The sequence below is a fragment of the Lentinula edodes genome (assembly GCF_021015755.1).
Source record: "Lentinula edodes strain Le(Bin) 0899 ss11 chromosome Unknown C8R40scaffold_16, whole genome shotgun sequence".
NCBI classification, from domain to species: domain Eukaryota; kingdom Fungi; phylum Basidiomycota; class Agaricomycetes; order Agaricales; family Omphalotaceae; genus Lentinula; species Lentinula edodes.
The window spans coordinates 421,413-434,162 of record NW_025764322.1 but is presented as its reverse complement, the minus strand read 5'-3'; the positions used below and the strand labels follow the sequence as shown (position 1 = coordinate 434,162).

Genomic DNA, 12,750 nt, shown 5'->3' with positions numbered 1-12,750 from the left:
TGAATGTACCCTAATGAGTAAGAATTTTCCACCAAGAATATTTGTATGATTAAAAGGGAACCTAGAGTATCTGCAGATTGAGGAAATTCTGTAGATGTCGGTTCGAACGTCAGTGAGGATCGTGGGGTTACACATAGCCATAGCCTCAATCCTCTTGTATAGGACATAAGTAGATGAATTATATCTTGTAAACAGGCGAGGTGAGCGAAGCGGAGTTCCAATCATCCACCGGACCACGGTTGTTAAATACTGTCGGCTTTCATCTCAGTCTGCAAACTTTGCCTTCAGCCCACTTTGAATCAGGTATGATCTTCGCGTGCAAATTCGACGCGGTCTTGAGATGCTAAAATTTGGCTCTGACTTGCCTAACCGATAATCACGGTGGAAATTTGTCCATACGTCCATACTTCTTGCCTGATTGAGGAGTGAGGTTAGAGAGGGAAAACGATGGTTACATGAATAGAGAATGAAGTAGGCAGAGATAGTGAGCATTCACTATTTTCTTTACCAGTTTCCTTCACAAAACTTGAAAGCAGACTTGCTAAGTTACTAGAACAGAACAAAAAAAGTATTTTTGGCGCCCAAACATGGTAACGGTCAAGACCCCATTGTACTCTGCGGTCACGGTATCGTCGACAAGCAACCACCATGATAATATACAAGGCCCCTTCATGGACGTTCTATCTTGTCATCACTCCTTCACCCTGCCACAATAGTCTGCTCGACTCGGTTGGCGATAATCACTTACTACTACATACAATCCTACGCATGATCCCTGGTTATGAGCAAGACTCCAATGCCCAGATCTCCTCCTCGTCGTGTTTCGGTCGCAAACACGGCTCACAGTAACAGCGACGATCTACGAAAAATGGCACTGATTGGTGCTCATTTTCACGGTAATCAGCGCCACCACAACCACCCTGCTATCGAGACGCAGCTCATCAACAATCCTCAGCCACTACCCTCATCGTCGAATTCTATTCTCCAATACCCCTCCACAAATCGAGACTTGCAAAATCATCCAGTCGCTGGTCCATCCGGGCAAGCAAATCAATTTGAACGAAATGCCGGAGAGCAACTTAGATTCTTCCATCCCCAGGGCTATGGTGGTCCTGGTTCCGCTTCAGATGAATTGGAGAATACAATAAATTGGGGTATGATGAATCAACAGCTAGCAGAACAGATGTCCGTGTCTAATAACGACGCTTGGACGAATTCGCAAGCCGTTGCCGCTGCTTTAGCGTCACACCAGAACTCGTACTCAAAGTCTTCACCTCAGGCTGTTTTACCAAGTTCCCAGCCTCATTCTCATGCTCAGCAATTAGGATATCACGCACCTGACGCGTTCGGGACTACAGCCTCGCAATCTCCTTCAACGTCATCGTTTCCACGAGTATACGGATGGATGCCTCGATCCGAGGAAGATTTGAAGCCTATTGCCAGAATTTACTCGCGCTATCAACCTGCTCATGCTGTGACACCACTTGTACCATCAACGCCACAACAACATTCATCAACAAATACGCGTCGGACATCTATGACGACTCGACCTACGGTCCCTGTTACAGCTAGGTCTATAGCCATACCAATTCATAACACAGAAAGACATTCTGGATCTATTCCTGTCGGGTCGTCACAAACACTCCAGACGAAGGGCGCCGGTTCTTCTAGACGCGTATTTGCACCTTCGCCCTTAGACTCATCACTGTCTTCACCTGTTCCCGCTACGCCCTCAACATCCACCTCACCGGCCAGACACTCGCGGGTATCTGACAAACGATGGGATCAAGGCCAGTCAACGCAGAAAGCTCACCCCAGCCAAGGAGCTGCTCAAAGTCCACCACGTATAAGAAATGCCAACCTGAATGTACGTTGTCCTTACGTCTTACCGTCTTCTTGAAGTGTGAATCTCAAGTTTATTTCTATCATAGGCTTCTTCACACCCTCAAACTCAAACTTCTCTAAAAGACAGGGATAGTCTTTCCCCGAGTGTTGGTAAAGCACGTTCTCCTCAAAGTCGAGTTCAACAAAATCCAGTGTCGTTTCCTCGGACCTCGAATACAGCGCCACGGTCTGATACTCCATCAACACCAGCGCGTCTGTCCCCGATCCCTCCTAGCCCTCACCTATTTCGATTCTTCGCACCAGGACAGAAACAGTACCAACAATTTCAGCATCAGCCTATCTTTAGCAGTTCTTCGCATCCTCCACAGTCCAGTAACCTAGGCCCCTCTCAACCTTCTCTACACTTACAACCACTACTCCTGCAGCCGGCGATCGAGCTCCGCAAGATTGCTGGTCGGAAGCGGAAAGCGAAGCGGGAAGTGCAGGGAGAGGACCTCGGGTCTGACTGGTCCAGTCATGACTCGCCGACACCAAACTTATACCAAAGCCCTGGGGACAGTGCAGCGTCACCGATACTCATCCGTTCGCGGTCAAGTTCACCTGTGCTACCCTTTGAAACTTCAGTTGAATATCCGCTGACATACTCATCACCGTCAGTCTCATCATCGATCACAATTGCCGCGAGTTTAAGCTCGGTATCACCTGCTTCATCTTGTTCGACCGCTGGGGCTGTTGCGAGCTCTGCTTCTTCTTCTTCTCCCTCACCTTCTAAACCCCCTTTGAAGATTGTTCCCCATTCGACCTTCCCTCCCAATCCTCCTTTCGCATCCGAACTCGCCTCTATCGTCAACTCCAAGACCATCGACCCCCACCTACTCCGTTGCACGGGCCCGCCGAAACGAAAGAAACCTAGACTCAATTCTCATGAGCCTACACCTCCGGCGCCTACGGTTCAGGAGATGATGCTCGAGGTGCAAAAAGGTTGGGACGAGAAAGAGAGGCATGAACGAGAGGCGAGGGAGAAGGAGCAAAAGGAACTAAAAGAGCTGGAAGAAACGAGGGAAAATTTGATGGAAGCCCTGAAAGACAATGAAATTAAGAGGAACCTGGTGGAGAGCTTAAAACAGATCTCGAATGGGGCTGTCGATCCTCGTGCGCAGGCTGCGCATATCAAGCTGATCTTAGCGGTCTTGTTGGCCAAACCTTCTACTTCTCCGTCTCCTCCTCCGAACACTGCTTCAGCTCCCTGGGTCCCTATGATGACTGAATCAGTTCTGGAATTCGATATCGAACGTGATATCACGAGATCGAGTACATTTGGAAGGTGTTCTGTTACCAGACGATGCCAAGTACCGCCGTCATTGTTATCAAACATCAACCACTCAAAAAACTCGGTTTGTCTGTGCACTCGGTCTTCTCGGTCTCCTTTCCCGTTTTCATCGACCCCGGTCTCGAAGCCAATATCGTCTTCTGCGTCGTCGCCTTCATCGTTGTATCCAATTTGGAAGCCGGTCTGGGTGGGCGGGAGGAAGATCTAAATGCCTAGATGAAACGTTGGATAAATCTGATTGCCAGTGTTGCACTCGGTCATTGACTTGGACGAAGTCACGAATGCCTCTCGAGTATCTTTACTTCATAACTGTCTCTGAGGTCGAGTCTGAAGCTGATGCATTTCCCCAATGACTGCGCCTGTTCATTCAGGTCTACGCCATATATCTCACCGCCTACTCCACCTTATCTGTGGTCACCAAAAGTTCTGCACATTCTGTCGACGTTGCATGTATCGCTAGTATAGCTCATCTTTATTCATACCTTATTTGTATGTACTATTTACTCTGTATCTTAACCTTTGTTTGCGCATCTTCAACTTCTCTTCTCTAGGCGGGACAGTCCGTTCCCAACATGTTTGCTCACAGGCTCTCCATTTCTCCCTTCAACGCATTCCCTTTACTTTCATTGAGATGATGTTGCTGCTACAACCCTTGAAAACCCCTACATGCCTTTATTGCTGGCCCGGGAGTATTGAATTGCTAAGATTTTTGTTGCCACTGACGCATCCGTGGTTGGGTTGTGGCGCCGGAAGTTCAATGCGCCTGCGAATCGCGGCGAGTGGGTGACACCAGGGTGACACGTAGCGCGAAAGAAAACGGAGGAACAGGAGTTTCCCCCAACTTCGGATACCTCCAGTCAATTCGATAGTCATCATCCCCGCCAGGGTTCGATGTTCAAGTTGAGAATCCTGGAACGGATTCTCAAAAGCAATACTTAGGTACTTTTTGGTGTGTATTTCTGATTGCTATTGGGTTGTAACTATGTAGAGTACGTGATAACTTGTGTACTTGGGGTTACGATGAGTATCTGTGATTTATACTTCTTTTATCCACTGTACTATGCCAGCATGATCTTCAAAGCTTTGATCTATAATCAAAATGCAAACCGTGAATGCCAGTAATGCATTCCACATCAGCATCTTTCAATGTATATCCATGGATCTTTAGCATCTGCAGCCTAGATAGTGTCCCGACGTAGTCCGACGCTACCAATCTTTCACCACTATGACCTGCATCTGGTTGGATACTGTCTGCCAGTGGCCATGACCGCGAGAGAAGCATAGCAATCAACTCGGAAGGATAAGGTACGTTATCCTGCTGCTGAAATTCCAAATCAAGAGTTGAGAGCCTTGGTAGAAGGACAAAGTTCTGACTAGTTGAGTATGTCATCACTTGGAAAAGAGCATTCGCATTGTATATGGGCCGTATTCGAAATTTGATTAGGTTGGGGAAGAGAGTAGGTATCGATAGCAGGTCCGAATTCGTGTTCATCCAATCTATGTCGAGTGTCAATGATGTCAAAACAGCGGCAGATCGACTCTGAAGCTGAAGCACTTCACGGGAAAACTCCTCGAATATAACCCCACTCCAACAAACCGTTATGTCTTCCAACAGAGGTGCTGTGAGACAGGATAGAAGGCTTACACCACGTTGCAAGCGTCGGCAGGTAATGCGAAGGTGTTTGAGAGTTGGAAGTGATATAGAAAGCGTAGAGCTGAATCCAAAAAATGATGGAGGATTGATGTCAAGGCTGACAAGATTTTGACACTGCTGCAAAATGCCCGCATAAACCAATGGATCATGAGTAATTAATTCCCGGGATCCATCGATTGTTAGGGTTGCTATCTGTTTTGTAGGCAGCGACAACGGTTCAAGCGTATATATCGAGTGGGGCCTTATAATCTTAATATCAGATAATTTGGGTGCACCTAAGAAAGCCCGAATCGGTCTAGGGATTTCAGGAGGCAGGAAATCGTCATACATTTCGATAGAGATCTTCTCCAGCACAGGGAAAGAAGAGGGAGGGAGAACAAAAATGGGATGGAAGGGATCCGAATACCCAGAAAATTCAAGTAGCCGTATCCGGTGAGAATGTTCCATGACAGACTCTAATATTCGGCACATTCCAATTATATGATCGTTGTTGTCCGTAACAGTATTCAAATATAGTTCTATAGGAAGTGCTAGACTTCGAGAGAGCCAGTCTTGGACCCACCCAACATTTTTTGTGATCGCCTTCGAATGCTCAGAAATTGAGAGGCATAGTCTCGTCCAGATTCTGGGAGTCGCATAAGCGATTGTTCTCCAACTGACGCAAACCCTTGAAAGAATAAAGGTATATCGAATGATATCGTACTGGGGATAGAAATGATAGTCCGGGCTGCATGAAAGCTCGAAGATCTTGGACAGAAGCTCGACAGGAATTCGACGAACAGGCGAAAGAATGTTTCTAAGCGAAGCAATTTCGAAGAGCTTTGTATCCTTCTGATGCATCAAGTCAGATATATGGGTATCGCATGTGCAGTCGAGCTTTTTTATCTGCTCATCAAGGGTCTCTATATGCCTCTTTGCTGCCGAAAGTCGATTCTGAAGGACGAATTTGTCATCTGGGCCAAGCCAGATCTGTTCCTCAATTCGGAATTCGGAAAAGTGCGCCATCCACTGTGCTGTAGTCTTAAGAAGTGCCTCGCGATCGGCTTGTGTTGTGGAGTTCGAGAGAGAGAATGGTGCCGACTATAGGCGCTTGAGCGCTTGTAATTGGTGACCAACCTCGCATAAGTCCTTTTGATGCTTGGATACCGCTTGAACATGAGCCTTTTTATTTGCTCTTCAAGGCCTTCTGTATGCCTTTCTGCTGCTGAGATTCTGCTGCTGAGATGCGATCCCGAAGATTGGATATGACATCGTTGTCATAATTGGTTCTTCGAGATTGGGACAAATAACAAGCAACCTAAGCACGCGTGTAACTGCTTCCATAAGGGCGCCCTTTATGCGCCGACAAGCACTTGCTGAAATTTTGAGATAATTTTGAGAACAAGATAAGATCAACGGACCGATATCACCGCTGTGGTGCAAAAATACGGGCGCCTAGCCTGGAAGCTCGGGAACATGAAGGAACATGAGCTAGAATATTATTTAATGGATGGCTTCCCGTAAGGATTATTGGACAGTACATTTTTACTAACATCCTACAGACTACACGAGCTCGTGCGATCAACAGAGTTTGAGCAGAACTCGTGCAGAACCGTCTAGGGACATAGATGGTTCTGTACTACTCGCTTGTTGGCTTGTTGGGATAAGCGAGAATTATATTATTGGGCCAAGGCTTACTTCCCGGGGAAGTACAAGTTCTTTTTTTCTTCTCACTCGGTTCTCACTACAACCTCGAATCTCCGCTGGCCAGAGTTTCAAGGATATTCACCGTATACAGTTCAAAATTTCTCCCCGTTCGCGCTTCCTTCTCCACCAACAGTAGCCTCAAATGTTATTTCGCACCATCGTCCTTTTGCAGTTTATCATGGATGCTTGCACTGTGTGTATTGCTGCCAGCATACCTCAAAGAATGGCTACTCCACATTGTAGAGGTTCATACCAGACTCCTGAAATCGGTAGATCCTTGAGGGACAGGGATTCGATATCACTGGAAGCAGGGTCCTTGGAACGTAGACTCGACTCGCAAGAAATACGAAATAGGAAATGGGCTGAACAACTCAATGCGAGTTCCGTTATTCCGATCTCGAAAACAAAAGACTTACACGATGTTTAAAGGAACCTTGGCTTGATTTCTGTCCTGATGATTGCGAGGGATTTGGTCAAAACAGTGATTATTTCCGTGAGTACTTTTTGTTCAACTGGGAAGCCACTACTTATGTTGCGTTGCACTCGATAGGAGAGGATATTTCGAAGAAAATAGTCAAGCGCGTGCCCCTTTCGAACACGGGAGCCTCGAGAAACATTTTCACATTACCCCGAGATTCCAAATACAAAGTGGATTCGAGCGGTAAAACCTACAAAGGCGACGACATCGCCTTAAAGTTTGTTGATTTGAGCAAGCGAAATGCTGCATGCGAAGTCGTGTCACTTCAGTATTTCGAATATTTCATAGATGCCGGGATAGTGAAGGACGATCCGGGAACTGGCGTCATTGTTATGAAGAAACAGCCTGGAAAGCCACTGCACAAGATTAAGGTTTGGCAGGAAGCTCCACTCAAACAAAAACTCGCGATTTACCACAAGGTTCAGAGCACTGTTTGCAGCAAGATTTATGATTGGATACAGAGACGCGAACTGCTATATTCGTACGTTTAGTATTCTCTATCATGAGACTCCGTCTGCAGACTTCACTCAAAAACACTTCTTTGAACATCTCTTTCTATCCAGTGACTTCACCCCTTTAAACATTCTTGTCATACTTAATGGAAAAGGCGAGTTGATACGACTAAAAAGTGTCAAGATTGTAGACTTCGGCCCCCCAGGAGTTGTCGAAACGAAATATACCCCAACACCACAAGTATTCGTGAGTTGTTCGTACCCTTTAGCATCGTTTGGCTCATCAGGATTTGTATCGCATCTTGCAGGAACAGTTCTTTAGTGCGCGATGGGATTTTTTGTGGGAGCCACTCGTGGTGATACCTGAAAAAGAAAAGCCACGCAGCGCTTGCCCAGCCCTAATACAGTGATCCAGGTGGACTATTGTTCAAGTAACAACGGGATAAACAACGGTAGCATCTAAAATGTGTACATACTGGAGCTAATTGACCCTCTGTCAAGCATCGGTATAGCATTAAGCTGGTCTGCTTGGTGCCATCACAGAACTTAGATATGCATACACTATCAACCTATCCGTCCCAGTGAGAATTGCGTCGTGTGAGAACGAACAAAACCTCAAAGTGGTCTCCGAAAGATATTGAAATCGAAGGATCAGACGTCCGCGTCCTTTTCTGTAATTCATTGTGAAAGCCGCAAGAGCAAAGAGCAAATTATACATAGATGCGGAAGGCATGTACAATATATAGCATGAATGAGTAGATGAAGTGTGAAAAGTAGAAATACACAAAGAAGCCGACTACAACCATAACTAAAGGAAAACCAAAGACGTAGGGAGTTTGTCAAAGAAACAAGGGGATGCATAAGAAAAAATGATACAAAGACGATCATTGTAATTGTGTAGCTGCAATCCACGGCATGGAAGAAATCGAGTAAGTGAGGATTGTCTGGAAAGAAATGTCCAGAATGAATATGCAAGAAAGACGAAAATCAAAAAAGCAGAAACATATACGGAGCAGAGCATGCAAAAAAGGTTACCAATCAACCCATATAGTCAAATTCTTTCTTCTTCAGAGTCTTCGTCGGTGACCCGAACACCGTCAACGATAATCGCGCAGATAGCTTCCTCTTCAACCTCGTAACTTTCGAGTTCGGACTAGATTGTGTATGATTCGAGTTACCGGAGTCCTCATTCGGCGTGACATTGGCGGGTGCATTACTTCTGATTTCGAGTGGCGGGGAAAGTACGGTCGACAATGGAAATGTGTTATCCTCCTTAACGAAGGTGCCATTCCCAAACCTGGAAGGAGCAAAGCTATTTCGCGAGCTTGATAAGGAAAGCATCGAAGACGATTCAGGAATCGAAAGAAGCGAAGCTCGCTCGCGCTCCAGACGTAGTTGACTGTGAGAGGCCGGTTGAAGACTTCCCAGCGAGACACTTGGTTTCAAGTTTGGAGCGCGGCCTTTAAGGGAGCCGGAAGACCGAGGCGAGCGGCGGGGAGGAGTAAGGAAAACAGAAGGTAAGGCGATGTGTTTAGATTGTTTCGGTATCTGGTTCGGCGTCTCAGGAGCCGACGAGGTCGTTGTGGTGTTAGAAGGCAGGTCTAAGGCCCCATCCATCCCAAAGTCCAATCCAACACGGTCGAAGCCAGCGAAAAGTTCCTGGGCATAGATTGGAATTTCTACCTCTACTTCGATATTGTCGAAATTGGAATGGTGATGAGCATGCGGGTAGATTGTCGCTGTTCCATTAGTGTAATTAGTCGTCGCGCGGGTAGGAGGCATGTCAAGGCGAGAGGGAAGTAGTGGAGTGTTAGAAGGACAAGGGCTTGTTGCCTCGTTTCCGGAATCTCCGATTGCGGGAACAGGCGTGTCGATCTCGCTCACGCTTTCAGTGTCTTCGGAATGGCTAAAAACAGAAGTGAAGGCTGAGGAAGGTGTGCTGTCTCCCTTCAGTCCACCGTCTGCCTGATTCCTTAGTGCCACAAACATAGAACTGACTTCTGAAATACTACCCAACGAGCCGGAAAGTGCCATTATCTGTTTTTTGCCATGTCTTTGAAATCCTGGCGGCGAATTCGAAATCTTTGCATGGGGGGCGGGTATGAGAGCTGGAGTAGCGTTTTTCAGTTGTGCATGCTCCCTGATCAAAGCTTCCGTGATGCTCCAGGGACGTGCACGGATGGGGGTAACATCGGCGAGCGTCATGCGACGTGGAGTACGGTCTACGAGCAAAATAGTGCTCCGCGGACGGGGCCGCAGACGTCGAGCATTTGGACGAAGAGAACTTGTATGAAGAAACCTGATCAGGTTTTTCTGAGCTCTTGATTCTGGATTTTGGTCTGTCACTGTGGCGATCGAACGATTTGCGTTCATATTCGCAATGACCGCTTCAACTTGTTTGACCTCGCTTTCAATCTTCTCTAGACTTCGTTGCTCCCTCCACCTCTCAATCAAGGCCTGCCTGTGCTTTTCCGGTTGGATATCCGAACGTTTCAAGACGCCATTGGACAAAGCATCCAACCGCTCTCGAGCGTCGGCTGCTTGAGTTGTAAGAAATGCTGTTGCTTGGTGAAGAAGCCGTAATTGTATTTGCAGAGAGTCGTTAGTAGTGTTGTCAGAGGGTGAAGTATCCAGATGAGAATGAAAGGAGATCAAGAGTGCATGTTCAGCTCTGCAATAACGGAGCTGACGGCGGCTAGTTTGGCCCATGGAAGATTCAGAGTCGTCATACGAGTGGCGGCGCAGATATCGTTTGCTGTGTGCAAACATAAGTTCAGCGAATGAATTTATTTATAACACTCACGAAAACTTTTCAGGATTCATCGAGTGTGCACATTCCTAAAAGCCAGATATAATTGACACTAGTTAGTTCCGAAAGGCAACAACACACCTGGAAAGGCCTTGGTGCTGGCAAATTCTGCCTAGTTCCTAGAGTCATAGTGCTCGAGGTGAGTTTTCAACTTTTTGCTTCAATGCACCAGAAGTTGAGTAAGTACATCAAGGATTTCCTTTATATAGCACGAAGAGAGGGAGTCTAGAGCTCTAACGTTAAATAGATTTATTTCGAAGTAAAGCTTGAGCTTGAGTAAAAGCAGGGCAGAAGCTCGTCGTCACTGTTGCCGTCGATGAAGTAAACTCTATGTAAAGTATTGAGCTAAGTGAAACGACGGCCCGGAAGAGTAAGTGCACGTGACCGCGCAGAAAATTCCCAGCGAAAAAAATTTCTAACATGACCAGCTCATGACTCTCTTACAACCACACTCACATTGTACACAATTATCTGCGACCAGGAAAATATCCTTAGACTAGTGTCTAGCTTGAAGGTCCAGGAGAATAGCGTAACTGTGAGGATTTGAACTCAACAGGTCAGCTAGAATTCAATTATTTCATATTCTTCTCTTTTTTCCTTTTTCTTCTTGTACTGTGATGATCTTCGACCGAATGCTTTAGGAAGTGCCGTCTGAAGCAGGGAACGCCTAACCGCTGTTTTCTGCCGAGTCGATTCCCGGTTCTCTGATTTGTTTCCATCTCTTTTCCCGCATGGTCTCTTTTCCATCATTCGAAGCAGGTCACTGACTATCATTCTCAGGTTTTAGGCGTTGTAGTAGTGGCGCTACTTGTCGTATAGCTCATTAGCCATGTACTCTGAGAACCAGTCTATAACAAATAACAAACTCGCTGTCCTTGTTTATTGCGGAGATTTCCATTCTTTCTTACAGTATCTTGTCATTCGTATGCAAATGTCTCTACGACAATGCCTTGTTTGTTTTTGGGTGCAACCACTTCTTCGATTTCGCACCATCGAATTACACATGTCACCCTTAAAGCTCCCCTTACATACATGGTATGTCGCAAGTAGTCCGGACACTGAGCACGAGTGAAGTGAGGAAATAAGTGAGGTTTCACGGCCCCATGGTGAAGTCCAACCATGGCTTGATATCAGGAGGCAAATCGATGATTTTCTTGGGCCATTTCATCCAGTTTGCAAAATCGTTAGATGTGGCTTTTTCTTTAACGAAACCGGAAGGCGGAAAATGATTAGATTAGACTCAAAGCCACGCGGCAGCCCGCTACTCACCCACGTCAGTCGGCTCGGCGTTGATTTGCAGAGGATTACGGTGATAAGCCTTTCTCGTGGGGGAAGACTGGCGAAGGAGAACATTGGGTGGAAAAGTGAAAGTGAGGTTGTTGAGGTATTGCGGTTTTGTATCCACGTAGGGCCCTGGTGACAAGATGAGAGTGTTATCTGAGTCCAATCCCTTCGACCGAAGGTAGTTGATGGTGCTTGCATCATCTAGAAGGAGTGCCGACGTGTATATCTAATATCAATTGTCAGCCGCTGCGGGGCTATGAAAAGATAGTCGTTACTTATGATACGTACAAAGTTGAGCTTGGAAAACGCATGTACATTCACCGTTATCTTGAACTATGAGGTTCGATGAGATACGAAAAGACAATCTCCGAAAAAATTTCAGCCACTGCACCTCGACATAATTCTTTCTCTCTTTGTGCTCGTCGTGTTCCGAGTCGCTGTCGCTGTGCAGACTCAGACTGCCGTGGTTGTTGTGTTCGTTGTGTCTGTGCATTTCATTTCTTGGTAGTCAAAACTTGTGAGCAGCGTTCAGTATTGAATGACCAGACTACTTACTGATAATGGAAGCGGCCAATCTGGTTTTCCCAATATCCAGGACTGATTAATTTCGGCCGACCAGAATTCACAAGTGCTCTGAGTCCATATGCTTGATGCGTAATTTTGGGAACTTCCGACTACACAGAGCACAGAGATTAGACTATGAACAACTGCTTCCATTTACTTGCCTTTTCAGCATAACAATAACCCAAAAAGACTCGATCATAACCTGACTCGTAAACCAACTTAGGATAGACAGGATACTTCAGGCCACGATCATATAGAGCACTAGAATTGATTGGAGAGGCATAGACGGGAACAAAAAAATCAGGGCAGAGTGAGACAATGAGAAACAGAATGGAAAACTGGAGGGGAACCATCCGAGTCGTACTACTGGGTATTGATGATATAAATGGAATCGTAGTCTGTAGATAGCGATGTCAGAGAGCAATTGGAGTGGACTGGGACGTGTATGGTAAGAAGGATAAGGAGCGCTCCAGGCGACCGGTAATAAGAAAAGAAGGTACATGGGCTACTTATAAGTGCGAGGTAGAAAGGAATTGTCTCGCTTGCGATCTTTGATATACATGTACAACTGACAGTCTGACACTGCCCCGATTCTTTCATAACACAGCAAAACACACCTCGTTTGACGTTGGCTCAAAAGGCTGCTGG

The 12,750-nt window shown here is 46.3% G+C and overlaps 5 protein-coding genes across 5 annotated transcripts; 2 read left to right on the top strand and 3 right to left on the bottom strand.

Moving 5' to 3' along the window:
• The first annotated feature begins 550 nt into the window (after window positions 1–550).
• C8R40DRAFT_183006 (uncharacterized protein) lies at window positions 551–3,564 on the top strand. Its single transcript, XM_046234280.1, has 2 exons — window positions 551–1,867; window positions 1,932–3,564. The coding sequence occupies exons 1-2, from the start codon at window positions 782–784 to the stop codon at window positions 3,381–3,383; spliced, it is 2,538 nt and encodes an 845-aa protein (XP_046086753.1). The 5' UTR covers window positions 551–781; the 3' UTR covers window positions 3,384–3,564.
• Window positions 3,565–4,150: 586 nt separating this feature from the next.
• Window positions 4,151–6,036, bottom strand: C8R40DRAFT_183040 (uncharacterized protein). The gene is made up of 2 exons (XM_046234281.1): window positions 4,736–6,036; window positions 4,151–4,672 (listed from the first exon to the last, which is right to left on the bottom strand). The coding sequence occupies exons 1-2, from the start codon at window positions 5,832–5,834 to the stop codon at window positions 4,251–4,253; spliced, it is 1,521 nt and encodes a 506-aa protein (XP_046086752.1). The 5' UTR covers window positions 5,835–6,036; the 3' UTR covers window positions 4,151–4,250.
• A 239-nt stretch (window positions 6,037–6,275) lies between these two features.
• On the top strand, window positions 6,276–7,980 carry C8R40DRAFT_1102763 (uncharacterized protein). The gene is made up of 5 exons (XM_046228006.1): window positions 6,276–6,891; window positions 6,945–7,008; window positions 7,066–7,474; window positions 7,557–7,692; window positions 7,754–7,980. The coding sequence occupies exons 1-5, from the start codon at window positions 6,658–6,660 to the stop codon at window positions 7,853–7,855; spliced, it is 945 nt and encodes a 314-aa protein (XP_046086751.1). The 5' UTR covers window positions 6,276–6,657; the 3' UTR covers window positions 7,856–7,980.
• A 503-nt stretch (window positions 7,981–8,483) lies between these two features.
• On the bottom strand, window positions 8,484–10,383 carry C8R40DRAFT_1069250 (uncharacterized protein; the record flags this gene model as incomplete). The annotated part of the gene is made up of 3 exons (XM_046226090.1): window positions 8,484–10,200; window positions 10,249–10,283; window positions 10,336–10,383. 3 exons carry the CDS (start codon window positions 10,381–10,383, stop codon window positions 8,484–8,486), a joined length of 1,800 nt encoding a protein of 599 aa, XP_046086750.1.
• A 1,182-nt stretch (window positions 10,384–11,565) lies between these two features.
• Window positions 11,566–12,696, bottom strand: C8R40DRAFT_182851 (uncharacterized protein). The gene is made up of 4 exons (XM_046234279.1): window positions 12,264–12,696; window positions 12,094–12,212; window positions 11,827–12,038; window positions 11,566–11,764 (listed from the first exon to the last, which is right to left on the bottom strand). The coding sequence occupies exons 1-4, from the start codon at window positions 12,453–12,455 to the stop codon at window positions 11,736–11,738; spliced, it is 552 nt and encodes a 183-aa protein (XP_046086749.1). The 5' UTR covers window positions 12,456–12,696; the 3' UTR covers window positions 11,566–11,735.
• Window positions 12,697–12,750: the final 54 nt, after the last annotated feature.

Bases quoted from the DNA above. Each gene is read 5' to 3' on its own strand.
- C8R40DRAFT_183006 (XM_046234280.1), top strand. From the start codon at position 782: ATGAGCAAGACTCCAATGCCCAGATCTCCTCCTCGTCGTGTTTCGGTC. The intron at 1,868-1,931 runs GTACGTTGTCCT...TTTCTATCATAG, and splicing joins TAAGAAATGCCAACCTGAAT to GCTTCTTCACACCCTCAAAC.
- C8R40DRAFT_183040 (XM_046234281.1), bottom strand. From the start codon at position 5,834: ATGGCGCACTTTTCCGAATTCCGAATTGAGGAACAGATCTGGCTTGGC. The intron at 4,673-4,735 runs GTGAAGTGCTTC...CACTCGACATAG, and splicing joins TATATTCGAGGAGTTTTCCC to ATTGGATGAACACGAATTCG.
- C8R40DRAFT_1102763 (XM_046228006.1), top strand. From the start codon at position 6,658: ATGTTATTTCGCACCATCGTCCTTTTGCAGTTTATCATGGATGCTTGC. The intron at 7,009-7,065 runs GTGAGTACTTTT...TGCACTCGATAG, and splicing joins TCAAAACAGTGATTATTTCC to GAGAGGATATTTCGAAGAAA. The intron at 7,693-7,753 runs GTGAGTTGTTCG...CGCATCTTGCAG, and splicing joins CCCCAACACCACAAGTATTC to GAACAGTTCTTTAGTGCGCG.
- C8R40DRAFT_182851 (XM_046234279.1), bottom strand. From the start codon at position 12,455: ATGGTTCCCCTCCAGTTTTCCATTCTGTTTCTCATTGTCTCACTCTGC. The intron at 12,213-12,263 runs GCAAGTAAATGG...TGCTCTGTGTAG, and splicing joins GTTATTGTTATGCTGAAAAG to TCGGAAGTTCCCAAAATTAC. The intron at 11,765-11,826 runs GTACGTATCATA...AATTGATATTAG, and splicing joins CGTTTTCCAAGCTCAACTTT to ATATACACGTCGGCACTCCT.